The sequence below is a fragment of the Rhinolophus hipposideros genome, assembly GCF_964194185.1.
Source record: "Rhinolophus hipposideros genome assembly, chromosome: 21".
Taxonomy (NCBI): domain Eukaryota; kingdom Metazoa; phylum Chordata; class Mammalia; order Chiroptera; family Rhinolophidae; genus Rhinolophus; species Rhinolophus hipposideros.
This window is the reverse complement of record NC_138067.1, coordinates 46699481-46725334: the sequence shown is the minus strand read 5'-3', so window position 1 is coordinate 46725334 and position 25854 is coordinate 46699481. Positions and strand designations below refer to the sequence as shown.

The 25854-nt window shown below is 47.3% G+C and overlaps 1 protein-coding gene across 3 annotated transcripts; it reads right to left on the bottom strand.

Moving 5' to 3' along the window:
• Window positions 1-9022: 9022 nt before the first annotated feature.
• CACNG6 (calcium voltage-gated channel auxiliary subunit gamma 6) lies at window positions 9023-21266 on the bottom strand. 3 transcript variants are annotated; one of them, XM_081032590.1, is made up of 5 exons: window positions 19777-21254; window positions 15926-16000; window positions 13943-14080; window positions 10887-10906; window positions 9025-10369 (listed from the first exon to the last, which is right to left on the bottom strand). In XM_081032590.1, the coding sequence occupies exons 1-5, from the start codon at window positions 20105-20107 to the stop codon at window positions 10274-10276; spliced, it is 660 nt and encodes a 219-aa protein (XP_080888716.1). In that variant the 5' UTR covers window positions 20108-21254; the 3' UTR covers window positions 9025-10273. The 3 variants fall into 3 exon arrangements, with proteins under 3 accessions (XP_080888717.1, XP_080888716.1, XP_080888715.1); XM_081032589.1 differs by lacking the exon at window positions 10887-10906 and having other exon boundaries at window positions 9029-10369; window positions 19777-21266; XM_081032591.1 differs by lacking the exons at window positions 10887-10906; window positions 13943-14080 and having other exon boundaries at window positions 9023-10369; window positions 19777-21197.
• Between the last annotated feature and the right edge of the window lie 4588 nt (window positions 21267-25854).

Here is a 25854-nt window from a genome sequence, read left to right as displayed (position 1 = left end):
GCGTGATTTATTGAAAGGTGCGTGCTTTTTCATTCAAATTGTGTCTTCAATTTGATGAAATATAATCATTTCTATTTCATCTGCACTACCTTCCATTATTAGAGTAAGTTCAGACACTTGGATAGAAATGACCAAAGGGAAAACCTAACTTAAAAGGAAGGGAATCATGTAACCAAACTAAGGAAAAGACTGAGCTAGATAGCCTCAGACAACTGCTTCCATGTACTCAAATGCCATTTAGACTTTCCTTCTCTATTTTCTATCTCTGTTTCTATTTCTGTTCTATCATTACTCAAAGTAGCACTGCCTATGAGCCTGGGGCTGATAATGACAATTCCAGGCTTACAGCCTTGCAGACTTTTAGCCAAAGAGGTAAGGGGGGCTTTTTACTTACTGGATTGATTCAGAAAAAAGATTATTATTGGCTACCTTTAGAAGATGTTAGAAAGCTGAGTCACAAAAATTTTAGGGACAGAGCTAAAAAATCCAGCATTTATCCTGCCTTTCATTTATAACCTGTTCCCCAGGACAACCGAATAGTTGAGGAGGCAAAGTTTCTATTCATACAATTACTACAACTAATACACAAAGAAGAAAACTTCTAGGTCTTATCTTTGGTTAAAGCCTGCCCACCTTATCAGGAGTAATAACAGAGAAGGTGTTTTAGTGTCTTTCCACCCAGAAACTGTTAATACACAATACATAAAATGCCCAGAGAAAAAGCAAAAGGGAAATCAGATGGTTAGAATCAAAGGGAATTGTGGGGACAAAACCCCAAAAAACAGTTTCCAGGCTCTCGGCCTCACATAGAAAGGTGCTGGCTCGGGTAGTAAATGGCCATCAACTGTGATCAGATGCCAGCAGCTGTGGCTAGTTGGCCGTCAGCTGTAACCCGTAGGCCATTGGCCACTGATATAACGGCTGTGGCTACGCTAGCAGAGAAGGAATGGGGGCTAGCAAGAAGATGGTGGCTGGCAAGTGCGGACTGCTGTTAGGCAGATTATGTAGATCCTGCTTCCTGTGTCTCCAGCCCAGCCACCAGCGAGAATATATTGGTTTGACTCCCCTATCTATGGCTCCGTGGGTGTTCCTTTTTGGCCTTACCGTGTCCTGCGCTCTTGGGCGGGGAGTGGGAGCTGAGACCCTGCACGACAAATGGTGCAGCGAGCAGGGTCTCCTGCGTGACACTTGGCGTAGTAGGCAGGATACGGTGCCGGCCAAAGCTTTCCGAAGGGCAGTGGAGCAGTTTGTGCGTATGAAAGCTCAGTCTGAGGAAGACCAGGAGGAGCAGCTGCCGGAGAGCTCGATTCCCGTGGAGGGGTGGAAAGACGTGGATGGTTCCCCAACCAGCAGAGGCCGGAGAAAGCGGAGGTTGTTGCCGCCCTGTGGGCTGGGAACTGCTTGCTGAGGCAGCCTGGATGCAGGACTTGTCCCAGGAGGAAACGCTTGCTGAGTCCTCCATGGGAGATGATGGTGAGGTCAAGGTCATCCCTCACTCCCAGGACAGCCCTGGCGAATGACTATGGACTATGGGGAATAGCCTTCCATCCCTAATTTATTGGACGCTTGACTGTTTGGGAATATACCACCATGTAGTGGGACTGGTTTGATGTTTGCTTTTGTGTCTTGACTGGCCGCCATTGATAATATGTAAGCACCTTGATGTGAGCCGCTGTTGTTCCAGCACAGTACCCCGAGAGGCCCAGAGAGAGATTGGCAGTGCCCTGGGAGCCCTGGCTGAGTCCAGGAAGTCTGGCTGTGTCCAGAGAGAGTGGCAGTGCCCTGAGAGCCCTGGCTGTGTCCAGGAAGTCTGGCTGTGTCCAGAGAGAGTGGCAGTGCCCTGATAGGCCCTGGCTGTGTCCAGGAAGTCTGGCTGTGTCCAGAGAGAGTGGCAGTGCCCTGAGAAACTCTGGCTGTGCCCGGGGAGACAGGTGGTACCCTAAGAAGCCCAGGAAGTCTGGCTGTGCCCAGAAGTACTGGTGGTGCCCTGAGAAACCCTGGCTGTGCCCAGAGAGCCTGGCTGTGTTCAGGATAGTGCATTCACCTCCAGGCTCCTTGCACAGGGCCCCTCGCAGAAGACGCTTGTCGCGTAGATTGTGAGGCGAGACCCTGTAGGAGTGGAGTGTGGGGACAAAACCCCAAAAAACAGTTTCCAGGCTCTCGGCCTCACATAGAAAGGTGCTGGCTCGGGTAGTAAATGGCCATCAACTGTGATCGGATGCCAGCAGCTGTGGCTAGTTGGCCGTCAGCTGTAACCCGTAGGCCATTGGCCACTGATATAACGGCTGTGGCTACGCTAGCAGAGAAGGAATGGGGGCTAGCAAGAAGATGGTGGCTGGCAAGTGCGGACTGCTGTTAGGCAGATTGTGTAGATCCTGCTTCCTGTGTCTCCAGCCCAGCCACCAGCGAGAATATATTGGTTTGACTCCCCTATCTATGGCTCCGTGGGTGTTCCTTTTTGGCCTTACCGTGTCCTGCGCTCTTGGGCGGGGAGTGGGAGCTGAGACCCTGCACGACAAATGGTGCAGCGAGCAGGGTCTCCTGCGCGACAGGAATAATTTTCCAAAGTCTTACCATTAACAGTGGCAGAACCGATCTAAAACCCAGGTGCCTGCTGACTCCTAGACCAGAGCTCAGCAAACTTTTTCTGAAAAGGAGCAGAGAGTAACATTTCCAGCTTCTGTAGGCCATAGGGTCTCTGTTGAGACTACTCAACTACACCTTTGCAGCAGGAAGGCAGCTGTGGCTGATACGTTAACAAGTAGGAGCAGCCGTGTTCTAATAAACCTTTATTTATTATACAAACGCAAGTGGTGGTCCATACTGTGTTTCCCCAAAAATAAGACCTGGCTGGACCTTTTTGGAGCAAAAATTAATATAAGATCCAGTCTTATTTTACTATAAGACGGGGTCTATAATATAATATATAATTAACATAATATAATACAATAGAATACTGGGTCTTATATTAATTTTTGCTCCAAAAGACACATTAGAACTGATTGTCCAGCTAGGTCTTATTTTTGGGGAAACACGGTAGTTGGCCAACCTGTGTTCTAGAACAGTCATTTTTGAAATCTGAACAAATTACCAGAAGAATTTAATTTAAACCAGGAACATGTGTGCTAGGGTGCACGGGAAGAATTTTTTTGTCCCTTTCTCAGTTCCTGGATCTGTAAAAGTGGCAAACAAACAGGACTGGTTTCTGGGGTCCTTTCTGTCTTCGACCTGCTAAACCTCTGGGGTCATCCATCCACATCCAAGCACGTAGGATATGGTTTTGCTGAGGGGATGGGGGGGCAACACCATCTCTCTGGAAAGAGTCCCAGCTGGTTGTACAACTTGGATGGGGCCTGTTTCGTGTGGAGCTTTGCACCCTGTGGTTTTGTTTTTGCAGCCTGTCACATGGGAAATTCAGTGAAGGACTCTGGGTTGAGAAGGGGGTTCAGGGAGCCAAGAGCAAAGAGACCTCTGGAGTCTGGGGCCCTGTCCTGTCCTGGATTCTCCCACTTTCTTTGTTTCTACCCCCACGCCCCTCTGAGCCTGGAGAGAGGCATGGGACAGAAGGAATCAAACCTGCTGGATCTCAGACTTCCAGCCTCCAGAACTGGGAGAAAGTAAATTTCTGTTTAAGCCGCACAGTCTGTAGTATTTTGTTTCAGTGGCTGGAACAGATTAACCTAGGGTAGTGGGGAGGGAGCAGGAGGCAAGGCCATGCACAAACCCAGCTCCAAGCCCCCGCACGTGCTCCATTGTCCTACCGGAATTCATTAACAAAACACAGATACAAAGATAAATGATTAAGAACTTCAAGATGACAACTGCTGAGCATTAACCCCAAACGCAGGCTCTCCTTCTGAATGCGAGGTCCCATTTGCACTGGATGCACGCCCAGGAGGCTGGTTGTGTTAGCATCTCACTTCAGCCCGAAGCGCCCAGGAATGGAACATCTGAGGGGGAATCCACTTGCTCTCCTCTCCTCACCAGCACAAGGTTGACACGGTCACATAGAGGAGTAGCAAAGTGGGAGTGCACTATCTCTGTCCTCTTGCCACAGAAGTCATTCTCTCTAAAACTTGGGAGCTCTTGGCAACCATCTGTCTGTCTCACCATTTGGAGGAAGAAACACGAAGATGACTCAGACAGCATCTGGGAAAGGAGATGGGGGTGATAGTGCCTTCAGCTCTTGTTTTCTTGGTTCTAATTGCTTCCAAAACTCAGCCTCCCTTCGCTCCTTGCAGCTTTCTTGTTCAATCATTCTTGGAACCCTTTGCACCAAAAACAAAAGAAAACAAAACACAAATCCCCAAAAAAGTCCTTTGAGTCTAAGCTAGTCTGAGAAGGGATTCTGTTTTGATCCAGAGTCTTGACAAGTATTATTAAAACCAATGACCCTAATAGAAATTGTTTATGGACATCCATTCTAGTACTCATCCTCCTTAAATTACTACAGTGGTCTTTAACTTGAGTGAAGGGATCCCTGACTATTGATTTTCTGAAATCACGACTGCAGTACCAAATGCAGTCCAGTTTATTTTTCTTAGCTTGTGCCTTCCACATGGGCTATGGGGAGAACAGGCCAAGAATCACTGAAGGAATGAGAGGCCTTTGTTCTCAGACAGTGTCAGATATAAGTTGGGAGTTACGTGAGCTTGGGAAGATTTCTTAAAATCTCCAGGACTCTATGTCCTCATCATAAACAGGTAGAGGGTTGTTGTGAGCTGTATGACCAACTGTCCCAATTTTCCCAGCATGTGAGAATGAGAAATTTCCAGAAAATTTAGGGCTAAAACTGAGAATGTCCCAGTAAAATCGGAACGAGTTGGTCACCCTAATTGTAAGCATGTGCGTTGTAAAGATGTAGGTATGATAATTACAGTGATTCAGAAAACAACTTTTTTTCTTTTTCCTCCATTCCCTTATTACACCCACCTCATGAGTCTACCTGTGCCTTTTGGGGACACCTAAGCCAAGTCTTATGACCTTTAAAAACTTATACAATCACTGTTGTGGTGTGTTTTTTTCTTTAGTCACATGGGAAGGAAATGTTTTTGGCAGGTTGCCTGCAGCTGCAGTGGACATGGTCAGCTCTTTCTTTATTTCCCCAACTGGAGCTTCTACTCCTTCTCCCCACCTCTCTCAAGCCTGCAGTCTCTCACCGGCAATTATTATAATCCTTGATGTCTGTAAATGATCTTTTCCAGTTAGTCACCCAGGACGACTGACTCAATCTTTGGGGCTCCATCAGTTCATTTCCAACTTCTCTCTGCAGGGTTCACCCGCCACCTCCAGGTGGCGCTAATGGAAAGGATATAAGACACCGGGTTCATTTTTTTCTCTCCCTCTCCCTCCCTCCCTCTCGCTTTCTCTCCCTACCCTTTCCTCTCCCCCTCCCCCTCCTCCTCGTCTCTCCCCCTTTCCCTCCCTCTCCATCCTTCCTACTTCCCCCGTCCCTCTCCTCTCTCCAGGTTGTCCCTGAGTGTCTTCAGGGATGTCAGCCACAATCTTGAGCCCTTGAGATGTTTCAAACATGAGCTGGATCCCAAGCTTCTCCAGGCCCTGCCCCTCACTCCATGTTAAGTACTCGGAGTGGTCCATTTGAAGCTTTTCCCCTCTTGAAGATCGAAGTGAGAAGTAGTAATCCTCGCCACACTCTTCGTTGGAGCATGGGCCCCACAGCACACCAGGAGCAGCACCCTCTCTGCATAGGCAATTAATTATGGCTACCATGTTGCCAGTTGCAATTTTTTCAACGGAACCTGGAAACCCAGATTTTGATGGAAAAATCTTCTGATGTTTAAAGATGGGACATTAACTCAAAAATCAATTTGTTTTCGAGGTTTATCTACAATGATGCATGTACCTCTATGGACCAATAATATTCCATTGTATGGATACACCCCATTTGGTTTAGCCATTCATCTGATGATGGACATCTGAGTTGTTCCCTCGTTGGGCTATGTGAATAGTGCTGTTTAGGAACATTCACGTGAAAGTATTTGTCTGAACACCTGTTCAATTATATGAAACATCCTGAAGAGATAATCCATAGAGACAGAAAGCAGATGAGCAGTTGTTGGGGGTTAGGGGGAGGGGACAATGGAGAGTAATGGTTTGATGGGTATGGGATTTCCTTTTGGGGTGATGAAAATGTCTTCTTGAAATTACATAGAGGCGATTACATAGAGGCATAGCATTGTGAATGTGCTGAATGTACTAAATGCCACTGAATTGTTCAGTTAAAATGGTTAATGGTTAATTTTATATTACATGAATTTCAATTAAATAACTTTGCAAACATTCTGTAGGGCTTATCCAGACCTCTGGCCAGGAGTTTTAATCTTCTTTTCTGGGCTTAAAAAAAACGACAAACATTACACAGAAAAATATATACAGTAAGATTCTATTTACATGAAATTCAAAGATAAGCCAAATGAAACAACACTTTTAAAAAATAATAGAATTATAGTTTGTAAAGCTGTAAGGAAAAGCAAGAGAATGATTTGTTCAAAATTCGGGCTGTGGTTGGTTATATATCAGAGTTGTATGTTGAGGTGGGGATATCGGCGACGGACATATCAGCAGCTTCCAAGATACTCGTTCTTTTTCCTAGCTGGGTTCTGAGAAAATGAGTGGTTTTGATTTGACTTATTTAAATGGGATGTTGGGCTTTAAACACTCTTTTGCATATATGATGCATTTCACATTTAAAAATAAAAGTTTGATGAATTTTAAAAAGACACACTTTGATATGGGGTAAAATGTTAACAATTGGTGGATCTGAGTAAAGAGTATGTGGGTCTTCAGTGCACTGTTTTGACTTTTGCAACTTCTCTATTAGTTTGAAATTATGTTCAAAAAAGATTTAAAGTGTATAGAAAAAGGAAAAGAAGGGTTGTAGATTTCAAGACGCTATTATTTTAGTACAAACTGGCAGTTTTAAAAACAATCACAGGGATCTAAAGTACAGCACAGGGAAAATAGTCAATAATATTGTAATAACTATGTATAGTGTCAGGTGGGTACAGACTTACCTGGGGGATCACTTCATAAGTTTTATAAATGTCTAACCACTATGTTGTACATCTGAAACTAATATTATATTGTATGTCACTGTAACGGAAAAAATTATAAAAAAGAAGTGTCTATTTTCCTTCACTTCAAAAAATGAGGTGAACAGATGCATGTTTAAAAATATCTCATAGTAGTATGCAATTCCAGCTATTTGTCTTTGAGCAGTCTCTATTCCCTTCTCCCACTTCTGGGAAGTCCATGAAGATCCCGGCTAGGAAAGAGGACGCACAGGGAAAACTCCACTGGACAAAGAGCCATGCCCCCAAGAGCAGAGGCCCCTCCCCCGTGGCAGACATCTCTTGGGGCTTCCCTGAGCTGGCTGGGCACAAAGTCAAGCAGAAAAATAAATTGTTGATGATCCCTGTTCCTAGCACTTATCTCAGTTTATAATTACACATTCATTAGTGTGATTATGTGATTAATATCTGTTTCCATCACCAGACTGTCAGCTCATCGGGGGTCCGTTTTGATTCTCTACTGTATGCAGAGCCCAAAGTGCCACTCGATAAATAATAATAGCAGCAAGACTGACGGAGTTATGACCATGTGCCAGACAATTTTCTGGAGCTTTGCAGGGATTATTAGGGCACTTACTCTTCACAAGGACTATGGGAGTTAAGTACTGCGATGAGCTCTTGAAAGTCAGGAAGAAACAGAAGCACAAAGAAATGAAGCAAGTTGTTCCAGCTGTGAAATGTGAAACCAGGTTTCACACTGTGTTCACAGCCCACATTCTCAACCCCTGCCATATGCAGTCTCTACTTGTTCAGTGAAGAAGTGAACACACATCCCCAGCTCTCTCCCCTCAGGGTCCTCAGCACAGTGCTGACTTTAGTGCATAAGAAATGAAAAGAGTGTCCTGCCAAAGACCTCAGCACTGAACTTGAGAGAGGTGCAAAAGGGATCCTCACGTTTCCTAGGTTGAAAATGATCTCCTCCGAGAGGAAGCCACTTGCAACCCTGGGACGATTTATAATTACATTATAAATGTTACAATATTTATGTAATATGTTATAATATCTATGTAATATAACAATACGTTATAATATAATACAATATGATATAATATGCAAATATTATGTAATATGTTATATCATAAATATTATAACATTTATATAATACAATGTTATATTGTATAAATATTGTTACATATATGTAATATGAATGCTATAATATTTATATATTATAGGATATTAATATATAATAAAGATTATTATAATAATCTTTATTATATAACAAATTATATATATAATATTTAAATTATATATAACAAATAATTGCATTTATAACAATTAAATATAGAAATACTTAAGAGAATATACTGATATGTCTGAAATATTAATGTAATAATCTGTTGATAATAATTATATACTATTATAATACTGCTGTAATAATAGAATATGTATGATATTCTATATTCTATGTAATATTCTATATAATTATATTTATAATTTATAATTATAGAACTTTCAAGAGGATTGAACTCAGAATATGAATAAGCTTGTATTCATAAACCAGCACATAGACTATATTTTAAATATTTTTCAATGTTTAAGAGACTTTGGCCTTTGAGAGGTCGTCTTCAGTGATACCTATCTAAGGGAAAAATTCGTTCCATTTGTGATTTCTGAGTTGAAATACGTACATCAGTCTTCATGAGGGAGGAGGCTGGCCCTTGGGCCTGACAGACTCAGAACACCTGTCACAAGATGCTCATAACAGTTAACTGGTAACTGTGAGTGCTGTTATTCGTGCTTCTATGAACATTATGCTCACACGATAAATGTGTTCTCTAAGATAACAGACATGGTCTCTACAGCTCTCCTCGCTTCTTTCTGAGTCCTCCTCAGAATTTCCTTCCATGTCCATATTCTTACCACAGTCTTGTCAAGACAATCTGGGCTTTTTCCATCATGCACCTCAAAACTCCTCCTGCCCCTACCTACTCCCCAAGTCTAATACCGCATCCACATTTTTTGGTATTTGTTATACAGCACCCCATTTTCCGATACTAAAATCTGTATTAGTCTGCTTGGGCTGTCATAACAAAATACTACAGATTGGGTGATTTAAACAACAGAAATTTATTTTCCCATGGATCTCAGGCTGGAAGTCTGATATCAAGGTGTCACAGGGCTGGTTCCTTCTGACAGCTCTGGAGGAAAACCTGTGCCAGGCCTCTCTCCTTGGGCTGTAGATGCTGTCTTCTTCCTGTATCTCTTCTCTCTGTGTGGGTCTCTGTCCTAATCTCCTCTTCTTGTAAGGACAACACTCAGATTGGATTAGGACCCACTCTAATGACCTCATTTTCACTTGGTTACCTCTAAAGACCCAGTATCTAAATAAGGTCACATTTGGAGGTCTTGGGGGTAAGGACACCAACATATATTTTTGGAAGGGACACATAACAAAGTTTGCATTCAAAATGATTCAGTTTTCCCTCACACTCTGTGGGTTCATTGACATGTGACTTGGGGGCTGATAAGTAGAATGCAGCATGTTTCTGGGGAGCATAGGGGGTCATTTTTCTCTACCCCAGAATGCACGATCACATCACAAATGGACTCCAAATCAAAGTTGTTAAATTTCCAAACCTTTAATCCCAAAACAGACCACAGCAAGGTCAGACCCAGACATTCTCCTCCCACTCTCACTCTCCCATTTCCCCAAATTTCAGATTAGTCAGAAGAAGTGTCTCCCAGAAGTCAATGCATCCAGATCTGACAAATGAATAGGTCCAATTCCCTCCCAACACCCCTTGACTTAATCTTCCCCCATCCCTCATTACCCCATCAGGTCCTTGCCAGCCTTCCCTGAGGACCCTCGTTTGCGAAAAGCCTCTCCCCATCCCACCCCCAAGCGACCCCAATTCAGCCACCGAAATACACATATTTACAGCAGGAAAAGATAAGGACACAAGAGGCAGGTTTGTGCAAACAACGTAGGCCCCAGAGCAGGGAGAACCCACTTTCTCCAGGATGTGGGGCAAAAGATTTTGAGAGGATAGTGGAGAAAGAAGGGTTTGGAAGGAGCTTAGAGAAAGCACAACAGTGGCTCTAGGTGGCCCTGTGCCCCTTCTTGGGACAGAGTGAGCCCCAGGGCCAGGGTGGCAGGGTGAGCAGGAGCAAGCAGCCACCCCCCAGCATCAGGACCAGGCCGGCCCCCACACCGCAGGCCAGAGACCAGGAGTACTCATAGGTCAGGGCCGGGGCGGGGGGAGGCTCTGGGCTGACTCTCTGCAGCAGGGCTCGCACAGAATGCCGGAATACCTCCAGGCTGACCAGGAGCAGCAGGCCTGTTGGAAGAGGAGCACAGACATGGCACTCAGACACTTGGGGACCCCAACTTGGGTCTGAGCATCTCCCCCAATACACCCCATCACGTGCTCCTCAAGCAAGAAACCTGGGGGAACCCCATGCATCCTCTCATTCATTTATTCAACAACTACTTACTAAATGCTATATACTATATAACAGGTACAATTTTGGAAGCTGGAGAGAAAGAAGGAACAAGACTCAGATTGTTAGAGACAGAAGGTTGGATGGTGCATGCCCCAGGATGGGGGAGGGGAATGGGAGTTCATCTTTAATGGGGACAGAGGGTCAGTTCTGGATGGTGGTGATGGTTGCACAACAATGTGAATGTACTTAATGCCACAAAACTGGACACGTAAAAATGGTAAATTTTACGTTATATGTATTTTACTGCTTAAATAAAAGAAAACCCAGAAATTCAGAATCGCAAAAGTCAAAATAAGACACCATCAAGGCTATCGTAAGAGTGATAGTGGAATCTAAAATAGTCAAACTTACCTTGTTTTGTACACCTGAAACTAATAAATAAATTAATTAATTAAAAAATAAATAAATAAAAAAATAAAATAAAATAGTCAAACTCAAAGAAACACAGAGTAGAATGGTGGTTGCCAGGGGCTTTGTGGGGGAAATGGGGAGATGCTGCTCAAAGGGCACAAACTTCCTGTTATAAGATGAATAAGTTTTGGGGATCTAACGTACAGCGTGGTGACCATAGTTAACAACACTGTACTGTATACTTGAAATTCACTGAGAATAAATCTTAAGTGCTCTCACCACACACAATAAAAGTTAACCATGTGACATGATCTAGTTTAATTGTGGTGATCATTTTATGATGTATATGTATACCAAAACATCATGTTGTATATCTTAAATATATACAATTTCTACTCATCAAAGTTGGGGGGGGGGGAGATGGATCACAAAATGAAAACAAAGGCTGTTAAGCCAAGTTGTAATGCTGGTGTAATAAAAAGAAAAACAAAGGAAAAGAAAGAACAAGACAGAGAAAAACCCTGACCTCATGGTGGAGACCAATAGCAAACAAATAAACCAAGGTCTGCAATACTCACATGCCTGCAGGAAGTGATGAGAAAGTATAAATAATGAAGCAGGTGGGTGTGGTGGGAACAGTGACAGAGTAAACAAAACACAGCGTCAGCCAACTGCAGCCCTTCAGAAATGGGGACTTCATTTGGCACATCTTCTGATTTGTCATGAATAGACAAAATTTTAAAATGATGATGACTTTTATAGGAGTTCACCCAACCTTTAAATATTGGCTCAGAGAAATTTTTACACATTACCCACCAATGAGAGTATGTTATGGGCCATCGCTGGCCTACAGGCTGCCAGCAACCTCCAAAGTAAACACATGAGAAGACAAGAGAATTTCAGAGAGTGATACAGGCTAGGAAGGAGATAAAAACAGGGCAATGGGAAAGGTAGTGACATCCAGGGTGGGGACTTTAGATGGCATCATTAGGAAAAACCATTTCAGCTGAGACCTGAAGGATGAAAAGAAGCCAGCCATGCATAAGATTAGCGATGGTTGTTGCAACCAGAAGTAATGGCTGCTGCAAAGGTCTGTGGTAGGATGGAGTATAGTGTGTCTGAGGAAAAGAAAGGTCAGTGTGCCAGAGCAAAGAGAGTGAGGAGGGAGAGAGCAGTGGGCAATGGAAGTGCAGAGGTGGGCAGGGGTCAGATCACATAGGACCCTGTGATGGTCACCTATGGTCATGGATCCTAGCTACCTCCTGTCTCAGACCCCGGAGTCTGGCCTTATCCTCAGTCCCTGAGCATCCTTCCTCCTTGCACTCCAGTTCGCCCACGGTTTTTAATCAGGGGCCTGAAGAATGCAGCCTAGAGTTTGTGTACCATAGTTCAACGGCTCCTCTATGAGCCTCACACAGCTCAGTGTTAGGGCACTGGAGGTGCAAAAACATCTGGAAGAGAAGGAGACATTATCCAGTGCCCTCTATTCTTCTGTTAATTCATGCATCTTTCATTCATTCAACAGATTTTAATTGAACTCTCATTATAAAATATACATAAAATATATAAATGAGACTAACAAAAGCCCTGTTCTCCTGGTGCTTGCTCCTGGAAGGAAAAATGGACAATAATCAGGTAAATGTATTATTGTAGGCTGAATTGTGTCCTCCCCAAAGTTCATGTGTTGGGGTCCTAACTCCCTGTGCCTCAGAATGTGACTACCACATTTTGCTGTGTATAATGTGCACTTGTTTGCCCAAATTTGTGAGGGGAAAATAAGGATGCACATTATACATAGGTAGTACTAGTTCTGTATCTATATAAATGTTTTTAATTTTTTTATATATGCTTATGAGTTAAAAGTGTAACTAGAAATCAATAACGATATCCGTATGCAAAATAATACCTGGAATACGATATCAGTTTTGTTGAACTTATGATGAACTTGCAACGATGAAGAGTTCTCGACCTTCTATGATGAGTAAATATCGTAAATTACCAGTACATAAAAATTTCTTGTACCTTGTATCTGTTCTTGTGTTTTGTAACTATTTGTCACGTAAAATTTCTTGTACCATAATATGTTAAAAAATAAATGCTAAAATTCCTTTATAATACAAAAAACAAGTGCCTAAATGTAAACAAATAAAAAGTTAAATAAAAAATTAAAACAAAAGATGTTTTTCCCTGAAAGTTTGGGCCAAAAATGTGGGTGCACAAATACAGTATATTTGGAGACAGGGTCATTAAAGAAATCATTAAATTAAAATGAGGTCATTAGGTGGGCTCTAATCCAACATGCCTTGTGCCCTTACAAGAAGAGGAGGTTAGGAAACAGAGGAAAGCCATGTGAGGACACAGGGCGAAAATTGCCATCTATAAGCCAAGGAAAGAGGCGTCAGGAAGAACCAGCCCTACCAACACCTAGATCTTGGACTTCCACCTTCCAGAACTAGGAGAAAATACATTTCTGCTGTTTAAGCTCCCCAGTCTGTAGTACTTTGTTATGGCAGCCCTAACAAATAAATATATGTATAATTGATGACCTTTCTATCCATGTTTTAAAAAAAAATGGTCCAGTGAGGACTACAAGATGCAGCATTTTTTGGACCCACAACTGCAAGAATGCAATAGTCCTTGCAGACCCCAGGTCCAAACCTAAAAGAATGTTTGGAGACCCTCCAATTCCCAGCACACAACAGGGCTTAGAACCCTCTCATATTTGAGCCTACTACAGCCTTTGTGCTTCCCAGCATGCAACAGCGCTTGGGTATCCCAGGTTCAAATCTAAAAAAGTGTCTGGAGAACCCCCAATTTTCAACCAACAACAGAGCTTATAACTCTCCCATCTTTGAGACTTGTAGAGACTTTGAGTTTCCTTCAATTCCCAGCATGGAACAGTGCTTGAGATCCCACCTACTAGCATGCAGCAATGCTTGGAGACCCTACCCCCAGCATGCAACAGCACTCAACCATTCCTCTAAACATGCAACAGTTCTTGGAGATCCCACCTCTCAGCATGCAATGGCCTCAGTCTCCAGGCTCTCAACCCTCACCTGAGAGGCCAAAGCAGACAGCTCCAACTCGGAGCAGGGACTCTGCACCTTTGCTGAGCACCATGATGACACAGAGGCATCCCAGGGCCATGAATACCAGGCCTACCACTGCTACCACTGCAGCTGCCAGATTCACCTCTGCGAGGAGAAAGGGAAGAAATAGACCACATGGGACATAGGGAGAGGGAGAGCTCCCCTACAAAAACCCGGAACCAAGAAGATGGAAGATTCAGGACTAGAGAAAAATTTTCAAGTAGAAGATCATCCAGTCCAATATTTTATTATGCTGTTGAAGGAACTAAGACTCAGAGAGGGCCAGTTATTTGTCTAAAGTCACAGAGCAAAGAGAAGACAACCAAGATTAGAAGGAGACGGGAACTACCAATGACTACTTACGATCTGGTCACCATTTGTTTACAGATGAGGAAATGGAGGCAAAGACCGTGGTATGTTACAGTGGAATGACCCAAGTCAGAATTCTCCCCAGCCTCTTCCTAGCTGGAAGACTCTGTTAAAGTCACTGAACCTCTCTGAGCCTCAGTTTACTCCTCTAGAAAATCAGGATCAAAAATCTGTATTTGTTGAGGCTGCTGTGAGGATTAGCAATCCCATGTGTAGGATGTCCAGAGCGGCACCTGGTACCCAGCACCTGTTCCATGTGCATCGCTGTGGGGAACAGAGCCCGGAGAGCGGTTTGCAGGCTCTCGGCCTCACGTGGAAAGGGGCTGGCTCAAGTAGTAAATGGCCACCAACTGTGATTGGATGGCCATCAGCTGTGGCTAGTTGGCCGTCAGCTGTAACCAGTGAGCCATTGGCCACCAATATAACTGCTGTGGCTACGCTAGCAGAAAAGGGGGGCTAGCAAGAAGATGGTGGCTGAGCTAGCAAGAGCGGATTGCAGAGAGGTGGATGCCGCCAGCGAGAATATAGTGGTGTGACTCCCCCATCTATGGCTCCATGGGTGTTCCTTTTTGGCCTCACCATGTCCTGCGTTCTTGTGTGGAGAGCAGGAGCTGAGACCCCGCCTGACATGCCGCACGACAATGGTCTGCGATTATTTCACTATCCCAGAGGAGCGCGGTGGCTTGCCTAAGCTTACTTAGCACCAAGACAAGAGAGAGAGGAGTGGAGACGGTAAGGAAACACTATTTATTATGGACCTACTGTGTGACAGGCACCATATTGTATGTCTTAGCTGCAACATCTCATTCAATCAAATAAGGGTCATGACATGATCACAGTTCCCTTCCAAGTGGGGATATTGAGGTACCGGGGTGACAGAGAGGCTGTGGTTAGAGTAGAAAGGGTAAGGTCTTTATAGCGGCCTTGTCCAGTGTGGTAGCCACTGGCTATTTGTGGCCTTTTCGTTTTAAATGGATTTAAATTAAGCAAAACTTAAAACTCAGATCCTCAATTGAACCTGCCACGTTCCAAGTGCTCAGCAGCTTCATGAGGCTAGTGGCCAGCATATTGGTCAAGTAGACATAGACTGTTTCCATTGTCACAGAAGATTCTATAGGACAGTGTTACTTTAGAGTCAGAATTACCTGGGTTTGAATCCTGCCTCTGCCGCTCTACTTCCTGGGGAAAATAAATTTAACCATGTGTGGACTTCCATTTTCTCATCTGGAAGGTTAAGATAAAAGCCCTGTCTGCAGGGTGTAGCAAGGATGGAGCGCTTGTAAATGAAATATCCAGCGCCATGCTTAGCATGTGGTAGATGCGTGTTAAATCCCTCCCTAGAGAGGGGCCGTGACTTGCCAAGAGTTACACAGCCTGTTGCAAAGGCAGAGCTGGGGTAGGAGAGCATGATCCTACTGCCACACACACCCCCCACCCCTAAGGATGGGACCTCCCAGGACAGAGAAGCTGAGCCCATCCCAGGGCAAAGCAGAGAAGAGGACAACGCTATGAAGAATTCCTCTAGCATGGTCAGCATATCCCCACCACCACCCCACCACAAGGTGAAAGAAAACCTCTCACCTTTCTTTGTGGTTCTCTGGAAAATACGTGCATTCTCCCCCGTAGTGAAGAATTTGAAATAGGTGCAGTTGGCTTCTGTGGGAGCAGGAGAGAGAAAAAGGGAGGTGAGGACATGGAGGTCCCTAATAAGCTCAGGACTGAACTTAACGTAGCTCACAATGGCCAAAACATATGACATTAGTGTCCCTGATAGACAGAAGAGGAAAATGATGCTCAGAGAAATAAAAGCCACCTGCTATCACACAGCTACCCAGGAGCTGGGATTCTAATGCAGAGCTCTGAGGTCCAGGTCTGTGGCTATCAGTGTGCCACGGACCTCTCTGGGGTCTCTGAATCTTCGTCCATTAAATGACATAATAGTCTCTTTCCTGGCTCCGTCATATGGGTTTGTTGAGAGTCAAGTGGAATTAGAAATGGATAATCACCTTATTCAACAAAGGACACCAAGATATAGGCCACAGAAGACTAACAGATTCAGAAGAGATTCTTCGAAAGGATTCCTGTCTGTAATACAGCAAGAGATGGTCTGCCTCCCCAGGGATCACAGAAATGCAACTCAAATCAGCAGAGAGGTGCCACTTGAGAGCAATTAGACTGGCAAACATTACAAAGGATAATTATCAAGCACTGGGAACGTACACTGGTACAGGCACACCTCGTTTCATTGCGCTTCGATGATATTGTGTTTTCATCAACATCAAGGCAGACCCGCCACCAGCAAAAAGAATTCGACTCACTGAAGGCTCAGGTGATAGTTAGCATATTTTAGCAATAAAGGATTTTTAAATTAAGGTATGTACATTTTCTGAGACACAGTGTTATTGCACACTTAATAGACTACAGTATAGTGTAAACATAACTTTTATGTGCACTGGGAAACCGAAAACTTCATGTGACTTGCTTTATTGCGGTGGTCTGGTACCGAACCCACGGTATCTCCCAGGTATGCCTGTACTAGTCTTTTTGGAAAGCGCTCTGACAGACTTTGTGAAATGAAGCATGTTTATATCCTATAACCCATCCATTTCACTTGTGGGGACACATCCAGACAAAGCCACACTCGGGAACATATGTGACGTTCACTGCAGTACTGTTTATAATAACAGGGAGCTGGAAGACTAACAGAAAGCAACTTGGAGAGATTTGAGAAACACAGTGTTGAGGGGGGAAAATCAAAACCAGAAAAAAATCTGTAGCACAATATCGTTTATGTAAATTAAAACACCTACAGATATAAAATAACACTATATTTTCCAAGGGAAAAGACATATCCTTGGCTGCATATCTGACGCATTAAAGAGATGAATCAGGAAGAAATGAAATAGAAGAATAATGTTAAATAGAGCACAAGAAGGATCTTGTGATAACTGGTAATGATTTTGTAACATAAACTGATGAGTATGATTCATTTAATTTGTGTACTTGAGGTCCAAGAAACTCTAAACTATTTTTGAAGGCACTTTCTAAACTGCATTTTAAAGCAAGAACTTCCTACAGAATTCACCTAGTTCAACTTTCTCTCTTATTCTACAGATGGGGAAATTGAGGCATGGAGAGGGAGGAGAGAGGTAGAGAATAAGAGGGAGTCTGGGGAAGTGGGAAGGAACTTCCCAAATTGAAGGAGGATGTGGAGGGACAAGAGATAAACTGAGTGAGGCAAGGTGGTGTGGGACACCCTGCCTGGAAGCCTGAGGGAAGGAGGGCATGAGATGTCCCAACAGGAACAGTGACAGTCCTTATGCTTTGTGTAGCAGAGTGAAGAGGACAGGGTTTGTAGCAGTCAGTGGGGGAAACATGGTCCACATCTACATGGGAAATGTGAAGTCCCATCTAGGGGTGTGGTACATCATCTGAGAGAGTGTGGAGTGTCAGGCATCCCATTTGGGCTACTAATAAGCAAGGACATCTTGTCTTTGACCTCAGAGTATATGGCATATTCCATTTGCAGCCCCTTGGAATGTCCTTTAAGAGGCAGTAGGCTGTAAGGGATATTTCTGAGATAATGAACAAGGAGAGATATTCTCCAAATTATCAGGATTGTGGGATGATGGTAATGGCCTTGTAAGGAAGTTGAAGTCCTTTCTGACCAATAGGGGGATATCAAGGGATGTGAGGGACCCCATCATACTTGTATACAGTGAGGTGGGGTGGGTCATCCCCTCCAGTGCAGGGAGGACCTTTAGCTCACCTTTGCGGACCAGTGAGATGCAATATAGGGTAGTTGCTAAGAACAGAGATGACCAGGGTTCAAACCCCATATGACTAGCTTGGGTGCTAGACGGAGCCACTTAAATTTCTTTTCACTTTTCTCTTCCATAGAATGGGAATGATAATAACTACTCACAGGTCTGCTGTGTGGATTAATGAGTTAATGCAGGTGACATACCTAGAACAGAGCTTGCCACCACATAAGCATTTAATATTTATATTCCTGAAACATCCCATGTTGCAGAAGTTTGGGAACTTCCTGCTTGAGGTTCTGAGGGGCGAGAACTAGCCCATCTGCAGAAGTAAATGGTTAACCTGGATGCTAAGTGGTTGGGTACGTCAAACAGCACAGGGTGCTTGGCACGCCACTTTGCTACCACTTTGTCCTATTTGGGACCTCACAGATGTACAATACCACATCTGGAGAACTGAAGGAGGGTAGAAGCCCCTACTAGAGCCCAGAGGGATAGGGGACCTCTGTGAGGGGTATGGAGATTATAGGACACCCTTTGGACAGTAAAGTATGTTAGAGATCCATAAGGGTGATCAAGCATGTGACATCATGAGTGGGCCCTGAGGGGTATCAGATAGTTTCCTCGGGTCAGTAGAGGTGGCGTGAGATCCCGTTCCCAAGGGGGACAGGCTGTCCCACTGCTGCAAGCAAAGTACATGGCATATCCTGTCAGGGAGACTGAGAGGTAGGGGATGGCTCCCTGGCATAGCTAGAGGTGAAAGGGCCACTCTTGGGAAAGTGAGGGGTGTGGGGGTGTCTGTAAGAGAATATGAGAAGGCTGGAGCATCCAGGCTGAGCATTTAGAGGCGAGGGGGATGGTTAATGAAGAACATTTCCTGAGAAGCATGGGGGCTGCCCTAGGGAGTTGAGAAGTGTGTGGTGAGAGGTGTGATTTGGTGGAATAAGTAGGTGGAAACAGGCTGGGGAAACTTGGGGCTGGGGGTCAAAGCAGTCTGTCTCCCAGGGCCCAAAGGATGGGAGTGCAGGCTGTCTAGGGTTTGAAAAAAGCAAGCTGACAGCACAAAGCCAGACTCTTTCTTTCTTGAGGCACAGGCTGTGTGTGGGCACATACACAGGCACAGGCTGTCTCAAGGGGTGGGGGCGTTTCTGGGGTACACAGGCTGCCTAAGGGCACCAACTGTGTCTGGAATCACAGACTGAGTCTCAGGGCCTAGGCCATGTGTGGAGGCACAGGGTTTCTCTAGGGACTCTCTCTGCGGGTACAGGCTGGTCTGGGGACACAGAAATGTCTGGGATCACAGTCTGTGCTGAAGATGCAGGAGTTTTGGAAGTCATGGAATGGGCTGGGGGCACAGGTTGGTCTGGGAGTACAGGCTGGCCTGAGGGTACAGGCCGGCTGGGAAACAGGCTCTAGAGGTGCAGGCTGGCGCAGGAGTAAGGCCGGTCTTGGGGTCGAGGCTAGTCTAGGGTTACAGACTTTCTGTATGGTTGTGCCTGGAGAAGACGCTGTTGCAAAGCCTGGGTTGATGTAGGTTGGGGCTCTTTCTGAGGGTGCCAGCTCCCTCCCTGGGGCTCAGGCTCTCTCTGCAACACAGGCTGTTTCTGGGGCACAGTTTTCTCCCACCCGGACTCTCTGGCTGTTGGGTCCAAGCCCTGGGGGCGGCCTCACCTCCGGGTAGCGCTGCGGGGCCGCACGTGTCTCTGCCCACGGGCACGTCTGCCTGCCACAGTCGCTTGGTGCACATCTTCCACAGCCCCAGGTGGGCAGCGTCGCACACAGCACTGTCGTTGGCCTTGAAGGTGTTGAGTTCCACCCAGAACTCGGTGCCCACGGCCAGCACGGCCAGCGTGGCGCCCACAGCGGTCAGCAGCAGTGCCAGCTTGATCTTCCCCTCCTGCTCCGGCGACAGCCCGGACTTGTGCTGCCCTCGAGCCCGCTGGCCGGACGCCCCCCTTCGCCGATCCTCCTCTTGCATTAAGAAGTTAGACCACATCATCATCCTGGCGGCAGCGGACCGGCCCAATGCAAAGGAGCTGAGCTGAGAGCGCTCCCGGGGGCGGGGAGAGGGAGGGGAAGCGCCTGGGGTCCTGAAGCGGGGAGGGGCTCAGTTTCCACTGGACTTTAAAAAGGGAATTCCTGAATCTCCCTGGAACCCCAAATGGAGGAGCCGAGAGCGCCTTTGGGGCTCAGAAGAGAAGAAAGGAGACCCTCCAGCTAGGGAACCCTCCGAGGTTTAGAGGAGGGCCTGGGGTACCCACAGAAACTCAGCAAAGACGATGGGATCCAGCAGCAAATCAAGGTCCCCTGAGCTAGAACGTGGGTGCCCAGGAGACGGCTGGAGGGCTCCAGGGCCAGGAGAACAGAGTGCCCGCTGAGGCTCGGAGGGGCCGCTAGGGGTCCGCACCGGGGGATCACGATAGGGAAACTGGCTTCCTGGGAGAAGGGATCCGAGCTCCCACTAGGCTGAATTTGGGGTGCCCAGGAGAGGGAGCTGAGGTTCTGTGTGTTTGAGAGGAGAGCCTCCTGGCTTCCTTTGGGCTCAGCCTCTGGGGAGGTCGCGATTCCTTTCCGGTCTCAGAGAGGCAGTAGGACCCCACAACGTTTACAGAAGGGAACGGCACAGTCCAGAGAAGGGGCGCTGGGGACCTGCTGGAATTCCGGCAAAGGGGATGAGAGTCTCCCTGGCCTTTCAGAGAAGAAAGATCAGAAGTATGCACTGGGGCTTAGAGGGGCTTGGCAGGACACAGGGAAGCCCAGTGAAAGGGAGAAGGGCTCCCCGGGGCTCAGGAGGAGGACCTAAGGTCCCCACTGGGCTCAGACGGAGCGGCTGTGGTCCTCACTGAGGCTCAGGAAATGGAGACAGGGTCCCCCGCGATTCAAAGGACAGCCGGGACCCGGAAGGGACTCTGTGTCCCCTCGGGATCACTGGGCCCCCCTCCCCCGGGCTCCCAGGGCCTGCCCGGCCAAGACCGCTCCAGGCTCAGCTCCAGGCCGGGCGCCTCCCGCAGGCCTCCCACCCCACGCTCCTGGGCAGGGACCCCTGTCGCCCTCCTGCCTGGGCGCCGCGCCGGCCCCAGCTCCGCAATCCTCCGAGAACGCAGGCTCCGCTCCGCCGACTGCCGGGCCGCCGGACCAGCGCTGCGCTTGCGGTGGCCTCGCCCCCAGCCGCCCACCCCCACCCTCCCGGCTATTTCGGGCTCGACCCGTAAATAACACCCGCACCTGTCGCCCGGCGCCTGTTGCCATAGGGATCCCGGGTATTTTAAGGGACAAGGGGCGGGGGAGGGGCTGGGGGCCGGGTCCTGACCCGGCTGGAGCGTGGAGGGACATTTATTTCCTTAAGGGGCAAGCACCAGAACGGAGGGTCCGATCTCCCAGGTGGCGAGAGAAGGAGCAGGACAGGGAGCCAAGATTTTTGGTCTCGAGCAGGCCCAGTTGGGAACCAGGATTCCTTCGAGGGAGGAGGGGCTGGGGCCGGGAGTCTAGGGTCCCTGAAAGAGAAAAAACCTGGGGACGTCAACTGCTGAGTACTGGGGGGAGGGAGATTGCAGACTTAGAATCCTGGATCAAACGGGGATTGGGAGCTCGGTCTCTGGGAAGGTCTGGGGCTCTGTTGTCTGAGAAAGGAGCCCAGGGACTTGGGCTTCTGGGTCACAGGCTGGAGGGGGTGGGGGCCTGGACTCTCGGGTTTGGGGGAGGGGGAGCTGCGGGCCTGGATTCCTGGGTCTGAGGGAGGAGGCTGGGGACCAGATCCCTGGGTCTTGAAGGTAGAATGAGAGACTATGATGCTGGAGTCTTCCGCTCCCCAGGAGTTAGAAAGGGCAGGCCTAGGGAGAGACTGGGTGTCAGAGGCACAGGAATCAGAGCCACCGTCCTCTTCATTGAGTTTATTAGACCGGGGCACCCCAGAGGACCTTCCATGCAGTTTCACTCCCCAGGGGCAGGGACAGGACAGCTGTGTGGAATCCCTGTCTCTCCTTGTCTTCTACCCTTCACCCCCACCCTCAGCCCTTGTGCCCAAGGCCCCGGTGGGTCCCACCTTTCACCAACTCCTTCGCCCATGGTTGGCTGCTCCAATGGGACTGGTGTCCCCTGTGGCACTTCCAATGGAGCACACATCACCCTGGGAAGTCACTGGGAGTGTCTGTTGGCTCTCTCCAGCCTGGGACAGGGCCCTGGTGCAGAAGGAACTTGTCTCCTCATCCTCAGCACCACCCAGCCCAGGACCACACAGGAAGCCTTAGGAAATGTGTGTTAGATGAATGAATGTATGGGCAAATGAATAAATAGGTGAAGCGAGCTGTTGACACACACACACACATCCCCTCCCAAGCTAGGGAAGGTGCCCACATCAGATGTCACCTCCCTCTGCATTCTAATTGGCCGCCCTACCTGTCTCCCGACCCAGGCAGCTCTGAGAGGCAGGGCTTGGTGCAGCTGGAAGGCCTCAGGAGATTTCTTAGATGAATGGGTGAAACCTGTTCTTCGTTTTACTTCACCGGATCACCCCAGGCCTTGACAGGCTCCAGAGAGGGATTCTGAGTGAGCTTGGTGCTGGTAGCTGGCAGGGCCGCCCTGGGGATGGTCCACCTGCTCGCCCCACCCCGAATCGATGCCCCTCCCAGCCCTGGGTCTCCCCATCTTTCTCAGTATGCCTGTTGTAACAACTCTCATTTCAGTTCTGTCCACCATCTCCCTGTCTCTCCTTTCACAGAAAGGGTACAAACTTTCTTTGGTGTGGAGGTTCTTGTCACTTGCATACCAGGATGGTCTAATCTCTTTTCCCTCCCTCTTTCTTTCTCTTTCCACTCAAGCAGAGCCCCAGTCCCCACCACTGCGCTGCAATGACCTCATATCAAGGTCATGGTATCAAACCAACAGTCACTTTGCTCTCCCAACCTTCCTCCTGGTCTTGGGCTACCCCATGTTCCCCTTCTGCCCTGATGCACATGCCCCCAGGCTCTGGCCAGGGTCACCTCCCCATCCACATGCATCTCCTAGGTCACCTCATCCAGTCCCGCGGCTTTAAACATCTCTTATATGCTGATGTTTCCAAAACTTGTATTTCTAGCCATGACCTCTCCCCCCAGCTGTAGTCTCACGTTACCAACTGGCTACCTGATACCCCACTTGGGTTTCTCACAGTCATCTCTTTTAGACCATGTCCAAAAGAGGACACCCAATTCTTCCACCTATTTCCTGACTCCTTCTTGGTGGCCCCCTTTCTGGGGGTACCCAGCAGCATCCACTTAAGTGGCACATGCCCAAGTAAGAGTTCCTCTTTCCCTCACTTTGGTTTCTCTTTCTCTCTCCTGCTACATCCAGTTCGCCACCACTATAATAAGCTCTGCTTCGAAAATCCTGTGCCCCCTTCTCTCATTGCTCTGCAGCCTGACTCCATGTGGGTCAAGGCCACCATCGGCCTGAAATGGACAAGGTTAACAGCCCTAACTCCTTACAGCCACTTTCACTCCTAAATCTATTCTCAGCACAACTTGGTTCTATTATTTTTCTTTTTGTTTAAATAAAAATATAATCATTCTATGCCTGTGCTCATCCTATGGAGTCTAGAATAAAATTCAAGCTTCTTCCCAGGACTACAAGGCCCTACATGATTGGCCTGGTACCAGCCTGCGCTTCTGACCTCACCTGGATTTGCTCCCGCTTGTTAACTTGCCGACCACTTCAGAGCCTCCTTGCCAACCTGGGGACTTCTCTGGGCATTTGTGCTACCTGCTGTGGCCAGAAAGCTTGCCCTGTCCCTTTCCTTTTCACAACCCACATTTCTGTTCAAACGTTACCTCTGCAGGGAGGTCTTCTCAAAGCCCCTGCACCATCTTTGCACCACATCCTGCCTACTTTTTAAAGCAGTTCCCCAAAACTGAAATTCTCTGATTCTAATTGTTTCCTCTCCTGTGGGTTCCAGGACAGCAGGATCTTGACTGTCTGCTCACCATAGGCCTTAGGCCTAGCCTGAGTCTAGAACAGGATGGCACTCAATGACTATTTCTTGAATACTGAAAACAAGCAAGCAAAGAAATGAGTCATTCCTATACATTATACTTACTTCTAAGTCTTCGTATTTCTTCCTAGGCAGATCTCTGGATCTTCTCTGTTGTTCTACCTCTCCATCTCTGTGCGTTTTTATATCCCAGATGTTTTTCTCACCTCTCTGAATCGCCTTCCTTTTTCTCACTGACTCACCTACTTTGGGTCTCTATTGCCCTCATCCTTCCTTTCCCATCTCCCCTCCTCGAGCCTCTCTCCATCTCTCCTCCTCCAACTCCTCTCCTATTTCTCTCCCTCTGCCCATCCTCTACTTCTTTCTTGCTTTTTGGCCTTTGGATCCTAGAAACCACTATCCCCTATGGAGTTCTGCCCCCTCCCCCACCAAAGAGCCCCCTCTCCCACCATACTTGTCTCTTTAACTCCACATCTTCCTGTCTCCCTTCTCTCCATTGGTCATCTCTACACCAAGTCTTGCTGATTTGTGTTCCTTGCCCCACATTTTCCAGCATCTCTCCCTGACATTGCCTGGTGCCATTGCTGCCCACTCCCTCTATGTCCCATCTGTCCTCTCAGGGGACTAGGATCCCCTGGTGGGCAGGGCAGGGCCTGAATCATCTCTGCACTCCTAGCATCTTGCAGTATGGAGTTTGGCACCTGGGAGACCTCAGGAAACATTTGCTGAGCCAATGAAGGAACACACCCACCAAGCACCACCCCTTCTGTGTCCTCAGTGACCTTCAAACTCATACTCCTCTCCACCCCCACAGCCCTTGTCCAGTTCAACTGCCCTCCTCTCACTGCACCAGTCTCATCCCAGGAGGCTCCTTTTAATACCATCTGATCCTGCCCTTAGCCCGCTCAAAGCTCTCCCGTGTCTCCTCACTACCTTCAGACATCCCAAGCCCTCTGCCTGGAATTCCAGCACCTCAGACTCTGGCTTCTAGCCACTTCTCTGGGCTTACCTCTCGCCGCCACCCTGTCCCCATGCACTGCACTGTTTCACTCCCCCAGGCCTTTGCCCGAGTAGTTCTTTTGCCCAAAAGCCTTCCTCACCCCTTCATCATCTGGCAGACTCCTACTCATCCTTCTGAAACCCAGGCTGGGCCTGACATTCTCCGGGAAATTTCTGAGTACTGCCCACTCCTGGCAGCTGGTCACTCTGCTGTTGAAGGTGCTCATCGTGGTAGTTTTGCCTACATTGTGGTGTTCAAAGGCTCCTGTAGGGTCTGCTTCATTGTTTCACCTCAGGGCATCCTGATCTTACTGCGCTGCCGGCTGGTACATTAGCAGCTCAAAAATGTCAGCAAGTGAATGGCTGAATGAATGAATGAAACACTAATCTGTAAGTCCCAGCACCTTTCCTGCATGCCAGACACCATTCCTGTGCTTCAGTGTTTGTGCCATTATCTGCTTCCTCCCACAAGTGTGAACTTCAAGGACCAGTGCCTGTTTGATGCTGAATTCCAGCATGTCTCTGCCACTAACTCTCGTTTCTTGAGTTCCTGCCTCCCCTTTGTACACCATTCACAACGTGCTCCTGCTGAAAGCCATTCAATTCATGGCTCCCCACTGCCCTCAGAATAATGTTTAAACTCCACACCTAACCTAGAAGTCTCCGGTCAGTCTGCCCCTGTCTATGTCTCCAGCCTCATCTTGTTACACATGCACCTGGCTCACTACTTGGTAGCTTTCTCTGGAAGCTCCTCCTACCCCAGGGCCTTTGCATGTGCTGTTCTC

Coding starts and splice junctions, on each gene's coding strand:
- CACNG6 (XM_081032589.1), bottom strand. CDS start 20,107: ATGATGATGTGGTCTAACTTCTTAATGCAAGAGGAGGATCGGCGAAGG. Junction 16,001..19,776: donor CCCCGCAGCGCTACCCGGAG/GTGAGGCCGCCC, acceptor CTGCTCCCACAG/AAGCCAACTGCACCTATTTC. Junction 14,081..15,925: donor CCAGAGAACCACAAAGAAAG/GTGAGAGGTTTT, acceptor TTCTCCTCGCAG/AGGTGAATCTGGCAGCTGCA.